Source organism: Lutra lutra, chromosome 1 (assembly GCF_902655055.1).
Source record: "Lutra lutra chromosome 1, mLutLut1.2, whole genome shotgun sequence".
NCBI lineage: Eukaryota > Metazoa > Chordata > Mammalia > Carnivora > Mustelidae > Lutra > Lutra lutra.
The window spans coordinates 170,803,155-170,826,317 of NC_062278.1; the positions used below are offsets into that span (position 1 = coordinate 170,803,155).

At 45.2% G+C, this 23,163-nt stretch overlaps 1 protein-coding gene, 1 long non-coding RNA gene and 1 pseudogene across 6 annotated transcripts; 2 read left to right on the top strand and 1 right to left on the bottom strand.

Moving 5' to 3' along the window:
* The first annotated feature begins 2,760 nt into the window (after positions 1-2,760).
* On the top strand, positions 2,761-5,595 carry LOC125108686 (60S ribosomal protein L21-like; annotated as a pseudogene).
* A 2,699-nt stretch (positions 5,596-8,294) lies between these two features.
* LOC125108707 (uncharacterized) lies at positions 8,295-8,723 on the bottom strand. The gene is made up of 2 exons (XR_007129996.1): positions 8,595-8,723; positions 8,295-8,386 (listed from the first exon to the last, which is right to left on the bottom strand). It is a non-coding gene; the product is annotated as an uncharacterized LOC125108707 (long non-coding RNA).
* Positions 8,724-12,055: 3,332 nt separating this feature from the next.
* Positions 12,056-20,197, top strand: GHRL (ghrelin and obestatin prepropeptide). 5 transcript variants are annotated; one of them, XM_047744882.1, is made up of 6 exons: positions 12,057-14,729; positions 14,848-15,084; positions 15,543-15,664; positions 15,897-16,013; positions 19,146-19,254; positions 20,047-20,197. In XM_047744882.1, the coding sequence occupies exons 3-6, from the start codon at positions 15,557-15,559 to the stop codon at positions 20,064-20,066; spliced, it is 354 nt and encodes a 117-aa protein (XP_047600838.1). In that variant the 5' UTR covers positions 12,057-14,729; positions 14,848-15,084; positions 15,543-15,556; the 3' UTR covers positions 20,067-20,197. The 5 variants fall into 5 exon arrangements, with proteins under 5 accessions (XP_047600819.1, XP_047600847.1, XP_047600838.1 ...); XM_047744873.1 differs by having other exon boundaries at positions 12,057-14,069; positions 14,544-15,084; XM_047744863.1 differs by having other exon boundaries at positions 12,056-15,172.
* The last annotated feature ends 2,966 nt before the right edge of the window (positions 20,198-23,163 follow it).

Consider the following 23,163-nt stretch of genomic DNA (forward strand, 5'->3'; position numbering starts at 1 on the left):
GCAAGCTACTTAGGTCTGCGAAAGCATTTCCTATATTCTGACCAAATCCTTACTTGCGTACATGACCAGAAACCAACAGACCACACAATTCTTGAACTTACAGAGGAGTGGGAACAGTTCATGTGCCCAAGATCCAGAATGCGACAACTTCAGAATACACAGGGCACTGGGTACAGTCCTAAGAAAGATCATGTCTTAATAATACATCTTAAATTAGGTCTAGAGTAGAGGCTCCTCTGACCATAAAACCAAACCTTGAGGTCCACAATTATTTTGCTTTGTGTCAGGTCATAGCACACCACTTTTTAAAGGAAAAAAACTAAGTACTTGAAAACATAAAATTCACATGATGTCCAGCTTCCAATCCGAAATTACCAGGTGTGCAAAGAAGCAGGAAAATAGGACTATAACCAGAAAAGGATAAAAATTTGGTAGAGAGGGGCACCTGGGTGGCTCAGTGGGTTAAGCCTCTGCCTTTGGCTCAGGTCATGATCCCAGGGTCCTGGGATCGAGCCCCGCATCAGGCTCTCTGCTCCACTGGGAGCCTGCTTCCACCTGCCTCTCCACCTACTTGTGATCTCTGTCAAATAAATAAAATTTTTTTTTTTTAAGGAGACCATGGGATTAGCAGATAAAGACCTTAAATACTGCTATTATAAATATGTTCAAAAATGTAAGGGAACAGGAACACAAGAAAAATGATATCAAAAAGTTGCAAATGAAATTTCTGGAAGTGAAAAATATACTGGATGGGAGTACGCAGGTAGTGCAGTACAGCAGATCATTAAGTCTGAAGACACAGCAATAAAACTGTAGAAGCTGAAGCATATAGAGAAAAAGATACTAAAATAATGAACCAATCAAAAGATTGGTGGGATACTATCGAGTATAATGTGTATACTGGAGTCCCAAGGAGAAAAAAAAAATTTTTCAGGGGAGAAGGGGACAGAAAAAAATACCTGAAGAAACAACAGTTAAAATTTCTCCAAGCTGGATTAAAATTATAACTACAGATTCAAGAAAATCAGAGAACCACAAGCAGAACACTAAATATACATACCGACCCCCATAATAAAGTTGCTGAAATAAATAAAAATCAGAGTCAGCCAGAGAAAAAGAGACATACTACATACAGAGAAATAAATATAAGAATGGTAGGCAGCTTCCATCAGAAATTTTGCAAGGTTTAAGAAAATAAACATCTTTGGGGTGCCTGGGTGGCTCAGTGGGTTAAAGCCTATGCCTTTGGCTCGGGTCATGGTCTCGGCGTCCTGGGATCGAGCCCCATATCGAACTCTGCTCAGCGGGGAGCCTGCTTCCTTCCTCCTCTCTCTCTCTGCCTGCCTGTGATCTCTGTCAAATGAATAAATAAAAATCTTTATAAAAAAAGAAAAAAAGAAAAGAAACATCTTTGAAGTACTGAAAGAAAAAAAATTGAAAAACGACCATCAGCCTACAATTCTATAGCTAGTGAAAACATCTTTCAAAATAAAAGTGAGAATAAGGACTTTTTCAAAGTAAAGCAAAAAACAAAAAAACAAACAAAAAAAACAAGTGCATTACCATAAATGTCAAAGGAAGTTCTTCAGGAAAAATGAAAATAGTATCAGATGAAAATCTGGATCTATACCAAGGAATAAGGAGCACCAGGAAGAGAAAAAATCTGGGTAACTATTACATTTCTTTTATCTCTCAAAAAGTATTATTTTATGTGCATTGTGGGCTTACAACTTAGGTAGAAATAAAATCAGTAGTAACAATAGCACAAATATTGGAAATGGGGAAATTAGAAGTATTCTGTTGTAAAGATCTTTTTTTTTTTTTAAGATTTTTATTTATTTATTTAACAGAGATCACAAGTAGGCAGAGAGGCAGACAGATCACAAATAGGCAGAGAGGCAGGCAGAGAGGGGGGAGGGGAGCAGGCTCCCTGCTGAGCAGAGAACCCAATATAGGGCTTGATCCCAGGATCCCAAGACCATGACCCGAGCCGAAGGCAGAGGCCTAACCCATTGAGCCACCTAGGCGCCCCTGTTATAAAGATCTTATAGTGTCTATGAAGTGGTTATCATATCTGTTGAAGGTATACTTTACTATGTTGAAATTTTATTTTTAAATCCTAAACCACTTAAAGAATAAAACAGAGAATATAGCTGACAAGCCAGTAGTGAAGATAGCAGGAAATCCTAAAATACATTTAATCCAAAAGTGGTTATGAAAAGAGAAAAGAAAAAGGAGGAAGGAACAGATGGGGGAAGAAAAGAAAGAACAGATGGGACAAATTGAAGGCCAATAATCAGAGATGGTAGATTTAAACCAAACTTTGTAGGTCACTGTAATAAATATAAAAGGTCTAACTAAACATTCCAAATGAAAGACCCCTGATAAGAGATTGTCAGAATGGACTTTAAAAAAAAAACAGACCCAGCTATATGCTGTTTATATGCAACCCACTTTAAACTTAAACACAGAAACAGTTTAAAACAAAGGACATTATATGAAAAAAAAAAAAGATTATATAAACATTAATCAAAAGAAAGCTCAATTTCTATATTAATAGATAAAGTAGACTTTTTTTAATATTTTATTTATTTGACAGAGAGAGATCACAAGTAGGCAGAGAGGTAGAGAGGGAGGGGGAAGCAGGTTCCCTGCTGAGCAGAGAGCCTGATGTAGGGCTTGATCCCAGGACTCTGGGATCATGACCTGAGCTGAAGGCAGAGGCTTTAACCCACTGAGCCACCCAGGCACCCCTCAGATAAAGTAGACTTTAAAAAAAGATAAAATAGACTTCAGAACAAGAAATATATTAAGACTAGAGATGGTCAGAATAATAAAAAGTTCAACTCATCAAGAAGACATAACAGTCCTAAATATATATGCACCTAAAGTAGAGCTTCAAAATAGGCAAAACAAAATGGACAGAACTGAACGGAAGTAATCTACAATTATAGTTTGAGATCTCAACATTTCTATCTCAGTAACAAAACAAGTAGACCCCAAAACTCAGTCAAGTTATAAAATACATTGGCCAGCCAACCATCACTTAATTTGACCTAACAGAGATTCTACCCAACAAAATTTAAACTCATTCTGAGGTACTTTGGGAGCACTCATCAAGATGAGACCCAATTTCTGAACCCAAAACAAAGTTTAACAAATCTATTAGAATTGAAATCATAAAAAACATATCCTTTGACTATAAAGAAAGTAAACTAGAAATGAGTAATAGGTATCTGGAAAAATCCTCAAACGTTTGGAAATTTAAGCAATCCACATCTAAAAAACTAATGGGCCAAAAAAATTAACAATAAAAATAGTTATCTATAGAGGAAAAGAAGAAAAGAGTGGATGGGACAGGGATGGAAGATGTAGTCTCTGCATACATCTTGTTTTATACCATTGACTTTGGAGCCATGTAATATTTAATAATTAACTCCAAAAATATTAAGTCATAAAAGAAAAAATCCCTAAATTTGAAAAAAAAAATTTAAAAGTCCATGCCATAGCCACACAGAGAAAATATTCAAGTGACTTTAAAAGCATTTTGAATGTATACCCCTAATAGGCTGCATTTAGTAGTTTTATGGTTGGTAATTGTATTCTTATTTTGAGAATATTATGTTGATATTGTAAGATGAAGTAAGATAATGGTAATTTTATTAAGATAATTAGAAAACAGGATTATCAGGATAAAAGAAATTTAAGTATAAAATCCAGGAAATGAAAATACTGGCCTTAAATTTTATTTGCAAATAACAGTATGAACTCAGGACTTATTTTTCTCTTTCTAAAAAGTATGTATTTCTAATCTTATGCACAGGATGAGCCCAGGATTTCTCTTTGGGAGAAAATAAGGAAGTTAAAAACTATAGAGTCATGTCAAAAGTACATGGGAATCAACACATCAAATATGGAAGCATCTAAAAGAATAATGACTATAATTGATTGAATCACTTATATAAAAAAAAATCCATCAATGCATTTATGATAGGAAGAAAACTTTGGAGGTTGCTAAGACACCAACTTTACTTTGAAAATGAGTCAACAATTTTTTTTAAATCCTGCATTTATCTTGCCTTTTCTATACAAACTGTTTATCAAGGTAACAAAATAATTGAAGGAAAAATGCTAATAAATGTAGAAAGCAATAATAGAATAGAAAATCACCATTGTGATTTCCAGGAAAATATGAGTGTAGACAACAATAATTAATAGTACATAAGTCCACTAAGTGAAAAGTTCATAAGGTACTATGTGTTGAGGTGTAACTACCAGTTTAGAGAAGCAGACAGGAGAGTAACATGTCAGACAATGCCACCAGGAAGTGGTCAGCTAAGTCCAGAATGTGGGAAACTGCCGGACAAATAGCCTGTTGTATAAAATGAATGATGGGATGGAAGAGATGAGAGGGTAGGGGACTGTTGTAGACTGAGAGACTTACAGGACTGGTCAACCAAACATGGGCTCTGGGTCTTCTGGAAAGAAGAAGGCCAGAGACCTAACCAAAACAGATAGATAGAAGTAACATGCCTGAAGGAGAATTTAAAGTGACAATCATAAGGAAACTCATTGGGTTTGAGAAAAGAAGACATTAGTGATTCCCTTACCACAGAGATAAGAGTTAAAAAAAAAAAAAATCAGAGATGCAGAGTTCAGTAAATGAGATTAGAAACACACTTGAAGCAATGAACAGCAGGCTGGAAGAAGCAGAGAAACAAATTAATGACCTAGAGGACAAAGTAATGGAAAGCAATGATGCTGAGAGAAAGAAAAATTAGGCAAAAAGAGAACAGATTTAGGGAACTCAGTGACACCATCAAATGTAGTAACATTCATATATAAGTCCCAGAAGAACAGAGAAAGGGGGACTGAAAATTCATTTGAAGAAATAATAGCTAAAACTCTTCCCAAATCTGGGGAAGGAAACAGAGCTCCAAATCCAGGAGGCACAGAGAACTCCCGCCAAAATCAACAAAAGCAGGCCCATACCAGGACATATTAAAACCAAATTTATAAACAATAATGATTTAAAAAAATCTTAAAGCATCAAGACAGCCTTTTGGCCAGAACCGCCATCTTCCAGTAATTTGCCAAAATGACCAACACAAAGGGAAAGAGGAGAGGTACCTATTATATATTCTCTAGGCCTTTTAGAAAACGTGGAGTTGTTCCTTTGGCCACATACATGCGAATCTACAAGAAAGGTGATATTGGGGACATCAAGGGATGGGCACTGTTCAAAAGGGAATGCCCCACAAATGTTACCATGGCAAAACTGGAAGAGTCTACAGTGTTACTCAGCATGCTGCTGGCATTGTTGTAAACAAACAAATTAAGGGGAAAGATTCCTGCCAAGAATTGAGCATATTAAACATTCAAAGAGCCAAGATAGCTTCCTGAAGTATGTGAAGGAAAATGATCAGAAAAAGAAGGAAGCCAAAGAGAAAGATAGCTGGGTTCAACTGAAACGTCAGCCTGCTCCACCCAGAGAAGCACACTTCATGAAAACCAACAGAAAGGAGCCCAAACTGCTAGAACCCATTCCCTATGAATTCATGGCATGATAAATGTAAAGAAAATAAAAGACCTCAAGACTATTTAAAAAAAAAAAAAAAAGGCATCAAGTCATTAACTTGATCAAGTCATTAACTAGCTCGTAGGGGCTAGCTGGAGGTTTTTCAACAAACTTGGCAAACCAGAAGGGAGTGGCATGATCTATTCAAAGTGCTGAATGGGAAAAATCTGTGTCCAAGGATACTCTATCCAGCAATGCTATTATTCAAAATGGAGAGAGAAAAGTTTCCCAGACAGACAAAAACTAAAGGAGTTCATGACCAGTAAACCAGCCCTGCAAGAAATATTAAAGGGGACTCTCTTGAGTGGAAAGAAGAGACTAAAAGTGGCAGTATAAAGGTAGGAAACACAAAAGCAGTAAAAATGACTGTTTCTCTAAAAATCAATCAAAGAACTCACACATACACACACACACAAGGATATAAAATATAGTTATATCCAAAACATGGGGAGGAGAAAAGAGTGGGTTCAAACAAACAATAATCAGCAGACTGCTATTTGCAAAGGAGGTTATATACAAACCTATTGGTGACTATGCATCAAAAACCACTAATAGGGACGCCTGGGTGGTTCAGTGGGTTAAAGCCTCTGCCTTCGGCTCAGGTCATGGTCCCAGGGTTCTGGGATCAAGCCCCAAATCTGGCTCTCTGCTCAGCAGGGAGCCTGCTTCCCCCTGTCTCTCTGCCTACTTGTGATCTCTGTCTGTCAAATAAATAAATAAATAAAATCTTTTTTAAAAAATCCACTAATAAACAGGCAAAGAATAGAAAGAAATCCAAATATATCACTAAAGAAAAATCAGCAAAACATGAAAGATAAAGACAAGAAAGGATCAGAGAAAATCTCCAGAAACCATAAAACAAGTACTAAACTGCAAAAAATATGTATCAATAATTAATTTGAATGTAAATGGAATAAACACTCCAATCAAAAGGCACAGGGTGTCAGAATTAAAAAAAAAAAAAAAGACCCATCTATATGCTGCCTACAAGAGACTCATTTAAGACCTAAAGCACCTGCAGATTGAAAGTGAGGGGATGGAGAAACATTTATCTTGCAAATGGATATCAAAAGAAAGCCAGAGTAGGAATACTTGTATCAGACAACTTATACCTTAAAACAAAGACTATAACAACAGACAGAGAAGGGCATTACTTCTAATAAAGGGAACAATTCAACAAGAATATATAACAATGGTAAATATTTATATACCAAACATGGGAGCACCCAAATATATAAAACAAGGATAAACAAACTAATTGATAACACGATAATAGTAGGAGACTTCAATACCTTATTTACCAATGGACAGATAACCTAAACAGAAAATAAACAAGGAAACAATGGGCAACACACTAGACCAGATGGACTTAGCAGATATATTCAGAACATTCCATCCTAAAACAGCAGAATATACATTCTTCAGGTACACGTGGATCATTCCTCAGACTAGATCACATCCTAGGTCACAAAACAAGCCTTAAAAAAAAAAAAAAAAAAAAAGACTGAAGTCATGCTATGCATGCACCTTTTCTGACCACAACTCTATGAAACTAGAAGTCAACCACAAGGAAAAATCTGGAAAGACCACAAATACTTGGAGGTTAAATAATATGCTACTAAAAATGAATGGGTCAACCAGGAAATCAAAAAGGAAATTAAATACATGGAAACAAATGAAAATGAAAACGCAGTGGTCCAAAACCTTTGGGATGCAGCAAAAGCAGTCCTAAGAGGGAAAACTATAGCAGTACAGGCCTACCTCAAGAAGTGAGAAAAATCTCAAATAACCTAAACTTACACCTAAAGGAGCTAGAAAAAGAACAACTAATGATGCCTAAAGCCAGCAGAAGGAAGGAAATAACAAAGATTAGAGCAGAAATAAATGATAAAGAAACAAACAAAAAAAAAAACGAGATCAATGAAACCAAGAGGTGGGTCTTTAAAAAAAAAATGACAGAATTGATAAACCTCTAGCCAGACTTACCCCCCCAAAAAAAGAGAAAGGACACAAATAATATCACGAATGAGAGAGGAGAAATAACCAACACCACAGAAATACAAAAATTAGAATACTATAAAAAACTATATGCCAACAAATTGGACAAGAAGTGGAGAAATTCCTAGATAAATTTCTACCAAAACTGAAACAGGAACAAATAGAAATTGAATAGACCAATAACCAGCAAAGAACTTGAATCAGTAATCCAATAACTCCCAACAAACAGAAGTATAGACCAGATGGTTTCACAGGCAAATTCTACCACAATTAAAGAAGAGTTGGTACCTATTCTTCTCAAACTATTCCAAAATATAGAAAAAGAAGGAAAATGTCCAAATTCATTCTATGAGGCCAGCATTACCCTGATACAAAATCAAAGACACCACAAAAAAAAAAGTACTATAGGCCAATATCCCTAATAAACCTAGATGCAAAAATTCTCAATAAAATACTAGCAAACCAAATTGAACAATACATTAAAATAATTACTCACCACAAGCAAGCAGGATTTATCCTTGGGCTGCAAGGATGGTTCAATATTTGCAAATCAATCAATGCGATACATCACATTACTAAAGGATAAGAACCATATGATCATTTCAACAGATGCAGAAAAAGCATATGACAAAGTACAACACCCATTCATGATAAAAACCAACAAAGTACGTTTAGAGAGAACATACCTCAACATAATAAAAGTCATATTTTTTTCTAATAAAACCATAGCTAATATCAACCTAAAAGGGGAAAACCTGAAAGCTTTTCCTCTACAGTCAGGAATAAGACAGGGATATCCACTCTTACCATCTTTTTTTTTTTTTAAGATTTTTATTTTTTTATTTGACAGAGATCACAAGTAGGCAGAGAGGCAGGCAGAGAGAGAGAGAGAGAGAGGAGGAAGCAGGCTCCCCGTTGAGCAGAGAGCCAGATGTGGGGCTCAATCCCAGGACCCTGGGATCACGACCTGAGCTGAAGGCAGAGGCTTTAACCCACTGAGCCACCCAGGTGCCCCCACTCTTACCATCTTATTCAACACAGTAATGGAATCCTCACCACAAAAGGATAAAAGGCATTGAAATAAGCAAGGAAGAAGTCAAACTTTAACTATGTGCAGATGACATGATACTCAGAAAACTCACCAAAGACTCCACCAAATTTAACTGCTAAAACTGATAAGTGAATTCAGTAAAGTCACCGGATACAAAATCAATGTACAGAAACCTAATGCGTTTCTATATACCAATAATGAAGCAGGAGAAAGAGAAGTTAAGGAATCAATCCGATGTACAACTGCACCAAAACAATAAGATATTTAGGAATAAACCTAACCAAAGAGGTGAAAGACCTGTACATTGAAAACTATACCACACTGATGAGAGAAATTTATGACATAAAGAAATGGAAAGACATTCCACACTCATGGACTGAAAGAACAAATATTATAATGTGTATACTGCCCAAAGTACATATTCAGTGCAATCCCTATCGAAGTACCAACAGCATTTGTCACAGAGCTAGAACAAACAATTCTAAAATTTGTACTGGAATCAAAAAAAACCCCAGATAGCCAAAGCAATGTTGAAAAATAAAATGTTGGAGGCATCACAATTCCAGACTTCAAGTTATATTACAAAGCTGAAGTGTTCAAAATGGTATGGTACTGGCACAAAAGAAAAAAAAGACATGTACATCGATGAAAACAACAGAAAACCCAGAAATGAACCCACAATTATATGGTCAGTTAATCTTCAACAAACCAGGAAAAAATATCCAGAGTGGAAAGGAATGACTCTTCTACAGAAGGTGTTGGGAAAACTTGACAATAAGCAAAATAATGAACCACCTTCTTACACCATACTTTACACGCCAAAAATAAATACAGAATGGATGAAATGTGAGACTTGAAACCATAAACATTCTAGAGGAGAACACAGGCAGTAATTTCTCTGACATTGGCCATAGCAACTTCTTTCTAGGTATGTCTCCTGAGGCAAGGGAAACAAAATTAAAAACTATTGGTACTACATCAAAATAAAGTTTCTGCACTGTGAAGGAACTAAAAGGCAACCTACAGAATGGGAGAAGGTATCTGTAAATGACATAACTGATAAAGGATCAGTATCCAAAATATATTAAGAACTTATTTTTAAGATTGATTTATTTAGAGAGAACAAGCGAGTAGTGGGGGTAGGGGGTGCAGAGGGAGAGAGAGAATCTTGAAGCAGATTCCCCTCTGAGCTTAGAGCCCAATGCAGGGCATGATCCCAGGGTCCTGGGAACAAGCCCCACAATGGGCTCTCTGCTCCATGGGGAGCCTGCTTCTTTCTCCCTCTCCCTCTCCCTGCCACTCCCCCTGACTGTGCTAGCGTGTGCACTCTCTCTCTAATTAAAAGAACTTATAAATTCAATACCCAAAAAACAAAGGAAAATGGGCACAAGACATGAACAGACATTTTTCCAAAGAAGACATACAGATGGTCACCAGACACCAAAGACATTCATCATCACTTTCCATCAGGGAAATGTGAATCAAAACTACAGTGAGTCATCACCTCACACCAGTCAGAATAGCTAAAATCACCAACAAAGGAAACAACAGGTGTTGGTGAGGGTGGGGAGAAAGGGGAACCCTCTTACATTGTTGGTGGGAATGCAAACTGGTACAGCCACTCTGGAAAACAGTATAGAGCTTCCTCAAAAGTTAAAAATACCCCATGACCCAGCAATAGCACTTCTGCATATTTACCCAAAGAATACAAAAATACTAATTGATAGAGATATGTGCACCCTGATGTAGCATCATCTACAATAGCCAAATTATGCAGACAGCCCAAGTATCCACTAATGAGTGAATAAAGATGTGGTATATGTGTTTGTAACAGAGTATTACTCAGTTATAAAAAAAAAGAATGAAATCTTGCCATTTGCCAGGACATGGATGGAACTCAAGAGTATAATGTTAAGCAAAATAAGTTCAAGAAAGACAAATACCAAGTATTTTCACTCATATGTGGAATTTGAGAAACAAATGAGCAAAGGCGGAAAAAGAGTGACAAAGCAAGAAACAGATTCTTAACTACAGAGAACAAACTGATGGTTAGCAAAGGGGAGGTGGGGGGAATGGGGGAAATAGGTGATGGGGATTAAGGAGGACACTTGTGATGAGCACCAGGGGACATATGGAAGTACTGAATCACTATATTGTACAAATGAAATGAATATTACTCTGTAAATTAACTAACTGGAATTTAAATTAAAACTTATAAAAATTCAGATTCTGGGGCCCCACTCAGTTCTAAAATCTATTACATCAGATTTAGAGGATCAGGCATTTGGAAAAACAAAAACAAAACAGCAATCTTAATAAACTTCCTCACAATTTCAGTGCAGCCCAACAAAGACCCGCACCCAGTAGATGACATCAGAAGGTCTTATAAAGTCCTCAGCCCGAGATCCCCTGGCTCTCAGTGGTCCCTGAACTAGAGCTACACTGCCCGCAATGCGGGGAAAACAGCTTGAGCACAGTGGAGATGGGCGTGTACTCGAGTTTTGAGGGCCCAGAGCACACTAAGGATGGGATACAAGAAAAGGGAAAGAAGTTATGCCTAGAGGTTACATAGGGTGAGGGGAAGAGGGACCAGTGCCAAACAGGCCTTTCCATGATTAGAGACCAAGGCATATTTTTAGGCTGAGAGCAGAAGTTGTTGGGGGCACCTGGGTGGCTCAGTGGGTTAAGCCGCTGCCTTCGGCTCGGGTCATGATCTCGGGGTCCTGGGATCGAGTCCCGCATCGGGTTCTCTGCTCGGCGGGGAGCCTGCTTCCCTCTCTCTCTCTGCCTGCTTCTCTGTCTACTTATGATCTCTCTCTCTGTCAAATAAATAAATAAAAAATCTTTAAAAAAAAAAAAAAAAAAGTTGTTGGGAAGTAAGACTGAAGATAGGGGAAAAGACTCCATGATGGCAGGAGAACGGGAAGCCTCAGTGGGAAAGACCCTGCTTGGATGGCAGGAGGCATGAAAGAGCGTGGCTCAGGCCATACAAGCTGCAAAAATGACACTTGTGATTATCTACAGCTGGCTGTCCAGTGCAGTGGCCATAAGCCACATGCAGCTACTAAAGCATGTGTGTGGCTACTGTGCCTGGAGTTGTGCTGGAAAATGTAAGGTGCCCTGAATTTTGAAGATTTAGTAAAAAGAAAAGCAGTGTCTAATACCCCACTAATCACTTTTCTATTGATTACATGTCAAACTGGTATTTTGGATATATTAAATAAAGTATATTAAAATTGATTTCACTTTTTTTGTTGTTTTTTAAGATTTTTTTATTTATTTGACACAGAGAGAGAGATCACAAGTAGGCAGTGAGGCAGGCAGAGAGAGAGGCAGAAGCAGGCTCCCTGCTGAGCAGAGAGCCCGATGCGGGGCTCAATCCCAGGACCCTGGGATCATGACCTGAGTCGAAGGCAGAGAGCTACCCAGGCGCCCTGATTTTACATTTTTTTAATGTGACTCCTAGGAAATTTAAAATTACTTACGAGGCTCCTTGAGGCTGACTTGATATTTTCTATTGAACAATGCTGATCCAAAAGTTACAGAAGCCAGAACGAAAAAGAAACCCCACCAAAAACAAAATAAAACAAAACCCTATCTGCAACCCCATCACCAAAAAGCAAAAACCTTTCTACAACCCCAAAAATGTAGGGTTGGCCAAATTGATGTAATCAGTGCTACCGAAGCCCAACTCATTGTCAGTAGAAATGAAAGTATAGTAGAAAGTGTATAAAGATAACTGGTTCTCAGATACCATTTACATACAGCAATTAATTCAAAGATGGTAAGTGCTTCTCACCCATTCTTAAGGCAGGCCCTCAAGGCCCCAAAATGGGAAGGAAATCACCAACCAGCAAGCAGCCCAGAGGAACCAATGTGCACTGAGTACCTGCGCAATTCTGAGAAAGACACAGGACAAGGAGGGGCCAAACCAGCCTTGGTGTTATTCACACTTGAAAGGAATAAGGAGGAAAATGAGCCTGGGAAAAGTTAGTCCTTACTCACCCCTCACCCTCCTCCCATCCCAGTCACACCGTCTCCTCCAAACTCCTCTTGATTCCCATGTGCATGTATTCCCCACCCCACACCTGCCCCCACTCCCACGACTGTGAGTGGGCAGTGAGCAAAGTTCTGGGTGCCACCTGGCTCCTTCCTCAACAGTTCTGGCATCCATCAGATGTTCCTTCCTCCCCCAACCAACCTCGACTCCGTGGTATGTGGTATCAGTCATTTCCAACACACAGGCCACCTCTCTGTTCCCCAAAGATAACAGAGCGAGCAGGGGTGTTTGCTGGCTGGCAGACTTATCTAAGATCAACACTGGCAGATCCTGTGTTCAGACGCCTCCAGGGTCAGGATTAAGTGAAGGCTTCGAGACTCAGCAGGTGCCTGGTCACCATAGTTGGCTTGGGGGGTTGGGGGGCAGGATTTGTTTGGTTTCGCTTTGGGAGACTGGGCTCTGAAAAATCTACAAGTTTCTCTGAGAACTCCCTATTTCTCCACACCCTTGAGCCAAGAGGTCTAAGCTCAGGTGGCCAGCAAGGGTAAAGGTTTCCTGGTGACACCGTTGCATTCTGCTGGGGCTAAAGGAGGAATTCCAGCCCCCGCAGCAGGCTGGCAAGATGGTTTCCAGCAAGAGGTACTTCTAAGGGGCTTCATCCAGCCCCTCCCACTGTCCCTTGTCTCAGCAAGGGCCCAATGCCCCCCTTTAAGTTGGGTGCCCGGTCATTTGCTGGTCAGCTGTCTACTGCCTCGATATCCTAACTGGCTCCTCTGACCCCACCCACCCCACTCAGAACAGACGGATTCCCCTAGAACAGCATGTTTGCTGTCGAATCCGGATGGCCTATCAGGGAAGGTACCAGCCAGCAGCCAGGAAACTGGAAAGCCGGCACTGCCACTGAAGGTGTGTGGTTTTGAGAAGAGTAGGGCCTTTCTGGTGTTCAGGGCTCCTTCAGTGGAATCAACAGTCAGCCTCCCAGCTCTTCAAGGTCTTTCCAACTCTTGTATTCTACAGTTCTGTCACTCCTCTGTTCAAGAACCTTCAGGGGCCTCCCTCCTACAGATAAAGCCTGAACTCCTTGGGCTAGCAGCGGCCTTCAAGGCCACGCAGAACCTGACCCTGAACCACCTTCTAGGCCCTTCCTGATGACCTCCCCCACTGACACCCTCGCCCAAGGCAGCCAGCTTTCGTATCATTGCTTCAAATGCTCTAAGCGCACGCCGTCTGTTCACCTTGGCTCCTGCCGCTCTGCCTGCAGGGGTGCGCTTGCTCCATCTCCACTGTCTGCCTCTTTCATGGAGCCCTTCCTAACCTCTCAGGTCCCAGCCCCAGCTTGAAGTGAGTTCCTCCTCAGGAATGCTAAATCTCTGGGTAGACAATTCATTCAGCCCTTAGGAGTCACTGCCTGGGCATCCAATGAGACGAAGCTCTCCAGATGGGTAAGCAATGCCCCACGACGTTAATGAGCTTCCATCCGAGAACATGGGTCCATGGCATATGCTTGCAAGCCCTGCGGGCCCAGATCACAAGGGGTTGTCACATGCAGGATACCTCAGAGGTTATGAAGGATTTGCACACCATCACCTCAGGTCATCCTCAAAGCCACTCTGAGGAGCCGCCCTGGCGCAAGGGGGATTCCTGATGGCCTGTCTGGGGCCCGTCAACTTAGCAGTAGTCACCTGTGCCAGTCCTGGGCCACGCACGGCCCTTCTGCCGCCGGGTCCAGTCTTTTCCCTCTGGGAGCCTCCCTGGGGGAAGGGGAGGCAAGCCAACTCGTGAGTTAGGAGCCCCAAGCCGGCTCAGCGAGTGCCACCCAGAAGAAATGACGGGCATAGCCGCTGCCAGAGATGAGCCCTAGCCCTGCTCCCGGGAGAGGACAAGTCAGGGACCCGAGCTGTCACCCCTCCCGGCAGACTCCTCATCTGTATCGTGGGAATGCCCTGGCTGGGGCAGCAGGAGAATTACAGGAGCCAGGCCCCCCGTGAGCCCCAGAGAGCGATGGGAGCCAGAGCAGCATCAATCACAGAGAACAGCGTGTCGGGAGTAGACAAGCGCTTACAACTCAAGTGGCCATTCCCTCGTTCTACCCAGGAAGGAAGGTAATTTCAGAAGGGGGAGTAAGCAGCGAAGCAGAGAGGAGCAAAGCTAGCCTAGCACCTAGCGCCGCGCACCCCCACCCAACCCCGAGTCACTAACTTCTCTCCCACCTGAACCCAGGGAGGGCCCACCTGGGGACACTGGAGCAGGTGCACCAGCCCGAGCCAACCCAGCAATCTCTCTGGGCCTTTGACCTCCACTGTTGACTTCCACCCAGAGCACACAAGCATTTTTAGTTCCCAAGGAATGTAAAGCAGCCACGAGAAGTTAGGACGGAGTTGCTACTTTAAAACAAACACAGGGCTTTCTACATAAGGACCAGACAGCCACTGGCCACCACCCCACCAGAAGCCTCAGGTAGGCACTCTCTCTACTCTTGTGTGTGGGCTCACGGGCTTAACTTATCCTGACCGTGGGCCATTCACAGGCCCATCTGAACCAAGGGGTACGGGCACTGCAAAACTCGGTGCTGCCTGGCTGCTCAGAAACAGCTGGATTCCCCCCAAATCCCCATAAGGTTCAGCCTCTTGACCTTTCCTTAAGAAACCCGGCACAAGCTCCTGGGGGCCTGGGACAAATATAGGGAGTCCCACTGCCGCACAGCCTGGGAGTAGGGGGCACATATCCTTCAATTCGCTACTTGGGGGAGGTGGGCACAAGGAGCCCCTCTAGGAGCGGTGGGAAGAGCTTCTGCTCAGCAGGGACATCCTGGGGCCAAGTCCCCTCACCCCATCTGCTGGGCCCCTACCTGGGCGAGGTCTGGGCCACAGGGAGAGACAGCAGGGCACCGGGCCTGAAGACCCTCTCTCCTCCAGGCCTGCCAGACACCATGCCCTCCCTGGGGACCCTGTGCAGCCTGCTGCTCTTCAGCATGCTCTGGATGGACTTGGCCTTGGCGGGCTCCAGCTTCCTGAGCCCTGAACACCAGAAAGTCCAGGTAAAATGTCTCCCCACAAAGCCCCACATTCAGACTGGGGTCTCTTGTTCCCACCTTGCCATGTCACAGCCAGCTGTATGCTTTGTGACCTGGGCAGTGGCTCCAGGTCTCTGGGCTTCGGCTTTCTCCGAGAGTACCCAGGACACCTCTGGGTCTGACCAGAGCCTCACACCTTCCTCTGGCCCTGCAAGTCTAAGGGGGCTTAGGGCCCTTAGCGAATACCTCTTTCCAGCAGAGAAAGGAGTCCAAGAAGCCGCCAGCCAAACTGCAGCCTCGAGCTCTCGAAGGCTCACTCCGCCCAGAAGATACAAGTCAAGTGGAAGGAGCAGAGGATGAGCTGGAGATCCGGGTTGGTTCCCCCTTGCAGCTCTGTTTTTGTGGCCATAGAGGGGGTGGGGAAGGCGGGGGAAGCAGAGGGGAAGCTAGGAATAGGGACCGACCCACTCACTCACTACTTAAGAAATGTAAAATAGTATGAAGAGAGTTGACTCTGACCTGGGCTCTACCAGGTCTTTTCCCATTAAGAGGCAAGTGTCTAAGAGCAGTAACTTTGCTACAATGGAATGGGAAAGGACTGGGAGCCAAGAGCAGGGGAGAAGAGGGCTGCTAGCTAACACCGGGTGATTTCAAAAGAGAGCAAACGTGGTGCCAAGAGACAGACAGCAGAGGAATAATCAGCTGATCACAGACTGAAGATGTTTCCCCACAGAAAACTGTCTGGTTGGCCCAGGGGCCTCTCTGACCTTCCCCGGGGCGGGAGCATACCCAAACGGCACCCCGGACAGGCCAGCTACCGCTACCCTGTCTCTGGCAGCCACTCACCGTCCCCAGCTGTAAACAAAACAGGATCGATCGGACTTGTTTGGGCTCCAACAAATCTTGCACGGGACAAGGAGAACGCCTGGAAGTAAAGGGGGAGATTAGGGCAGAGAGGCAGTGAAGGGATTTCCTGGAAGGCTGGCTGTGGTTCAGGGAATGGCTCTGCCAAGCATTCAGGTGGCAACAGATGTCTCCATGCAGTGACACCAGAATTCCCATGGGGGAGTACTGAATAATGGTGATCCCTCTACTGCTTGTGCCCACTAACCGATACTGCATTTACAGACTGTCTTACCCTTATTATACACCATTCCGTCTCCACAACAGCCTGTGAGGTAAGGAGGTCTGACATTGTTGCCCTCACTGTATAGATGAGGATCGAAGTTCAGACAGGTGAACCCATGGGCCTGAGGGGCCACAGCCAGTGTGTGGCAGAGGTGGGGCCCAAAGTCGGGGCTGACCCCAGCTCCTGAGCCCCCATTCCCCTCTGGCCTGGCCAACGGAGCCTACTCGGCGGCCCAAGAGCACCCCCACTTGGCTCTTCTAGCCTGAGAAGCTGAAGCACATCCTGCCTGGCCTCCCTTCCTACCCACCAGCCTCTTCTATCGAGGACGAACTCCCAACACATGCTCTGACACTCACCAGAACCTAGGGATGTCCTAGGTGCCTCCTCCATGCCACGTGTAAGATCCCCAACCCACCACATTCCCTGCAAATTCTCACACTAAAACCGGGGAATTGCCTGGTGAGACTGCCAGCCCTGGGCGGCTGGCACTCACCCCACTCGGCCTAGCTCTCAGTCTGCCCAGACAGACCTAGGGGAGGGGTGTTGCCAGCTTGGTGATGCAAGGTAGGGCTGGGACAACCAGAAGTTTCCAATTCCAAGGAAGGCTGGCCTTGGAGGAGACGGCCCCCACCACCTCCACTAGAACCCGAAGTCTGAGCTGTCTGGGAGGCGCACTGCAGCTGCCAGAGGTGGAGAGGCCTGCCCCCTCGGCTGCGAGGCTCAGGACACACTCCCTAAGCCCCTTCTGGCGCTGCGGTTCCATCTCCCCCACCTTGGGCCCTCTACCTTCCCCGAAACATGGTCCCCCTGAAATGGACTTTCAGAGCTGGAAGACTTCTGAGACTAAGTCTTATCCCTTCCCCTGCCCCTCATCCCCGACAGAACAGATGAGGCGCTGAGGCCAAATGGGCCTTTTTGAGTCCCCAGAAGCAAACCTCTCCCCCAAAAGTTGCCAGGCTGCCTCTCCCATGCCCCTGCCACCCAGTTCTAGGGTGCTACAACAGCCAGCAGGCCCTCAGATCGGGGCTCACGTGGTTCCCAAGAAGTCTGCGTGGGCCTCTGACTACCAGCTGCAGGGAGGAACAAAAAGGAGTATTGGCTGATGGGAGGGAACTTAAGGGCCGGAGTTCCCTCAAAACCCAACCAGGTCATCCCCCACTCCCTCCACCTTCCCCATGGAGACAAGGAAGAAGGTAAACATTTGCAAGGGAACAGGATCTAGCTATTTGTTTTCTTCATAACTTCTCGGAGCACTTTTGCTCACATGTGAAACAGGAATGACAGCAGTACCTGCCAGGTGGGGAGCCCCAGGGACTGTCCCCAGTGTGGAGGCAAGGCCTTCGCCAGGCCCAGTGGACAGAGGGCCTCCAGGCCGGGTGTTGCCATGGACCAGGACCAGAAGAGGTTCCCAGACAGGGGGGTGGGAGTCCTCAGTCTCATCCCCGGCCACCACCCCCCTGCAGCCTTGAGCAAGTCCTCAACCTCTCTAGGCCTCCTGTCTGAGGGCAGGGGGCAGAAGGACCAATGACCAAAGGCTCCCTCCCAGCACTAAGATTCCTCAGTGACTCATTCAGACATCAGAGTGACCAGCACGCAGGTGCCAGGCGCCAAGGCAGCTACTCATCCCCGACAGAACAGATGAGCCTGAGGAGCCACTGTCTGCTACTGTCTGCCCTCCTGGGGCGAAAACCATGATGTGGCTGCAAAGAGAACTCCTTCCCATTTTTCCAAAGCTCTGAGCATCATTAAGCCATCTCCGAGAGTGCTGAGAAAGTAAGGAAAATGGGGTGCTCTCCCTGTAGGAGGGAAGAGACAGAGGCACAGAGAGAAGAAAGCACTTGGCTCAAAGCATCTTTCCAGGGAAAGGTCGGCTTCTTATCTGACTTTCCACGGAACAAGGAAAGGCCTGTGCCCGACAGGAAGAACAGCTGCAGGGGATAGGGACGGGGGAGGCAGTGGAGGGCCAGAGACCACCACCCAGGCTAGTGCTACGACACTGGGGAGACCCACTATCCTCCCAGTCTCTCTACCGGACCCTGAAATTCTGCCATTGGTGACTCTACCTTATGTCTTCCAAAATTACAAGGCGGAGTGGGAGTAACCTAGGGAGCCCCGTAGCTTCTGTGAGCAACCTCACTAGAGGTAATGAAAGGGTACAAGCTAAGTCTCCTCAGGATGGCAGGGGCAAGAAGAACTGACTTAAGATGGCAGGGTAAGCTGGCTGAGCTGTCCTGCAGCGGTGCTCACTGGGCCACAGGCCCTGTGCCCTCCCTGCCCCATGCTGAGACCCTCAGAGCCACTGCCCTTAGGAGGGCAGTGGGTTTGAGAGCATGTGACCTCTGACACCTTCTGGGTCTTCCTTGCCCTTCCTCCTAGTTCAACACTCCCTTTGATGTTGGAATCAAGCTGTCTGGGGCTCAGTACCACCAGCATGGCCAGGCGCTGGGGAAGTTTCTTCAAGACATCCTCTGGGAAGAGGCCAACGGTAAGTCCCTGCCCCAGTCAGGTCATTTCAGTTTCCCTGGAGTCCCAAATGTGAGCCCAGCCTATGGGTGACACAATAGATGTTTTCTTCCCTTACCAGTCTTAAAAAGCTTCTAATTCCTCTTTCCCAAATGTTTGCCGGAGAGCGGGCTGGGCTGGGATTTGTGAGCGGCTAGGAAGTGGGGTGAGCACAGCCTTTGTATTCCAGGAACACACTATTTCAAGAAGTAGCACATTAACTACCTCTGGGGCCCCAGGGAACCCCAATTTCCTAACCATAAAATGGAGCTAACACCCACTCTGAAAGCATAAAATTATTTGATGTTAAGTACTTTCACTAGATAACTTTGCTTCATAAACAAAAGGAATTAGTGCTACAATCAGAATTAAGCCAAGGTTTCTAGGTTTTGTTGTGAATCCCTTCTTGGCATGTAGAAAGAAACCACCCAATCTGTTGCTGATGGGGGGGGGGGGGGGCAAAGGAAGCACAGGACCACCTGCAAATCACGTCCCTAACCAACACGGTCCCAGCCTCCACTCCCCACCAACCACATGAGGGAGGCAGAAGCAGAAGCACCTCGACCTTTCAAGTCGAGGTGCAGATAAGGAAACCAAGACTAAGCTTTCAGGTGACAAGCCCAAGCCACATACCGCACACTCCAAGGCCAATATCCGGCCCTCCCCCTGCACTACAAGGCACCACTTCCAACATCAAAACTGGAAGCAAAGCCATCTTCGATGGCACTGGGAGGATGACGGATGTGGAATTTTGACTTGATTTCTTGCTTTTCAGAGGCCCTGGCAGATGAATGATCAGCCACAAGATCAGCCCCGCCTATGTGTCCCGCAACCTTGGCGGCACTCACCTGCTTGTACACTGCTTCTGCAACAGCTCCCAGCTCTGAGTGGTAGACTAGCTTCAGAGGTGAATAAACATTCAAATCGTATGCTGAACATTCAAAGCAGAAATTTATTTCACCAAAGACGATAACTTCACGTTTCACTGAAAAAAAAAATCTTTTCTAAACTAGGTCAAGGGAAGAGAAAAGAAGGCTATGTAGTATAAGGCAGGTATGAACGCTTAGGAAACCAAGAAAGGAAGTGGGGGTAGTGGGAGAAGACAGTTCTTGTAAATATCACAGCTTCCAGAGCACAGTGGAGTTACAATGAGAGATTAGTAACCATCACCAAGGACTATGAACCAAAAAACTTCAGGGGACATCATCAGAGCCCACACCCATGAAGTGACATTCACGATCACAGCAGGATCCTGGGAATGCCAAAGTGTGAGTCTGAGGTTATAAGTAAGTGGGGTGCTTACAATGGCTACCAGCCACTGCTAGACAGGGCTGAAATAACTACTTCTCCCTCCTCCTTGTCCACTACTGATAAGACATGGCAAAGCAGGTGCATGTGGGCAAGGCTGGGCACTGCCTTGGTGACTTAGCGATATCAGGTAGGTGTTCCTAAAGATTGCCAACTCCAGTGCACAGCTGAATTGAGCCTTGAGCCCAATGTTCCACAGCTTAGTTCCACTGAGGACACCAGCTTTCCTGGAGGAAGGTCAGTTATGAGTGATTTACACTTGAGCAAAAGTGTGAACTGGTTGCTAAGAACTGGCGATGACAGATGATGGGTGAATCACTAAAGAGAAAAAAAAGACTAAGGAGGCTCCAAATAGAAGCACTGCCAATCCAGACACATGAATACCTTTTAGAAATACGTAGGCCAGCCCTCAGCAGGTTGGGGTAACATGCACACTCTGGAAAAGCCTTTGTCAGAAGGCCATAAGAGCCACATCTCTTCTCCAGTAAAATTCTGGCCGGCCACCTGGCCCTTGAGGCACAGCCCTACTGGCACTAACCACAATCACACTCGTCAGGCACACTGACACCAGCTGCCAGCCCATGGCAAGGAATGCCATGTGGACCGTGGAACTCACCAGCATCCGAGGATCTCTCAGAGATGCAGAATCTTGGGGCGTCTGGGGGGTCTCAGTCAGTTCAATGGCCAACTCTTGGTTTTAGCTCAGGTCGTGGTGCAGGGGTGGGGGGATGGAGGCAGGGGTGGGGGGATGGAGGCCAGGGTGGGGCTCCGCACTCAGCAGGGAGCCGGCTTCAGGATTCTCCCTCCACTTCTGCCCCTCCCCCCACGCCCAGGCTCTCACTCTCAAATAAAGAAATGCATCTTTTTAAAAAACAGAAGAAATGCAGAATCTTGGGCCCCAGCCTGGTCCTACTCTATCAGGATCAGCATTTAGCAAGATCCGCAGGCAGGCTATTAAGTGGCTTATTTAAAGTGGCTGAGAGGCAACCAGCTCCTACTCAATTTGGGGCGGCTCCACAGAGGGCGGAGCACAATTCCCTGCCTGGCCCAAACCGATGTCGTTCCCCACGTGAAAAAGAAACATCGGACCTGGCCAGGTGACACCCTCAACAAAACTGAGAAAACACCACTCTCACTCACCTCCTGCCATTTCTCTAGCCCCAGCCTGCTGTCAACGCCACATCCACTCTGTGTCTGCCCCCCCACACCCCTGTATCTCAGATGTCCAGACACTGCCTATATGACCACACACGGACTTCACTCACCAAGTCCTCACTTCTGAAATCAGCTACCTCTAAGACTCAGTAGTAAGACTGAAAGGTATTAACCCTTTAAAGAAGCTAAGGTACTGGAGGAGAGATGAACTGGGTGGAGCAAGGGAGGGAAGAGGGAGAAAGGCAGTAGAAGGGGAGGGAAAGGACTTTCCTCACCCCTGGACAGCCAGCACCCAGCACTGATGCAGAGACCAGCCCACCATCCTGCAGCTTAGTCAGAGCTCAGTCGCTTAGTAGGGCCACAACTCCCATCATCACTAACCAGGCCCACAGCCCTCTTCTCAACAGCCAGAGAAGGATCCAAGGCCCACACATGGTCAAAGCTTGTGGCCCAGTGAAGCAGCAAGCACAGACGGGGCTCTGGGCAGGATGCGTGCCAGGCCCTGAGGGGAATGCTGGTCACCTGATGCTCCCCCCAGTGAAGACAAGGACTTACTTCTCTCCAAGGACTCACTAGCACTCTGCCCCTCTTGCCTCAGTCATTCCTCTAAGAAATAAGATGCTGAGGGGCGCCTGGGTGGCTCAGTGGGTTAATTAAGCCTCTGCCTTCGGCTCAGGTCATGATCTCAGGGTTCTGGGATCGAGCCCGCATCAGGTTCTCTGCTCAGCTGGGAGCCTGCTTCCCCCCTCTCTGCCTGCTGCTCTGCCTACTTGTGATCTCTGTCAAATAAATAAATAAAATCTTAAAAGAAAAAAAAAAGAAATACGATGCTGAGCACCCACTCTCGACCAGGTACTCTCCCCTGGGCCAGGGAGTGTGATAGGATGGGAAGGCTAGGAGCTTCACACTCAGACCCCCATTTGAATTCCCGACCAAGACGCTGAATTCCTCAGGCTCCTCACACATCAAACACCTCCTTCCCGGGGTTACTGTCAAAACCGAACACAGTATCCCCCACACACAGACACCAGGCACGTAGGAGGCCCTCCATTATTCTCACCACTACATTCCTGCTCTGCAGCGGACACTGGTCTACATACGGACATAGAACATGTATTCTGTGTTGTTTCAGGTAACTGTCACAAGCCCACTGAAGAGGGAGGAAAGCGCAGTTCGGAGGAATTAAGTAACTTTCCAAAGTCACACAGCAAATAAGCTGTGGACTCCTATCCAGAACTACAGTATTTGAGTCCAGGCCTCAGTCACTGCTTCCCTTGCCCTGTGATCCAAGGGGCTTCTTTTCTCATCTTCCTTCCTAATACACTGGGTCAACCTAGAGTGCAGTGACTGAGAGAAAGAAAATTTAGCAAAGGAAACACTTGACAAAACATAGCATTTCAAACATGGTACTACTGTCAGTTTATTTTTT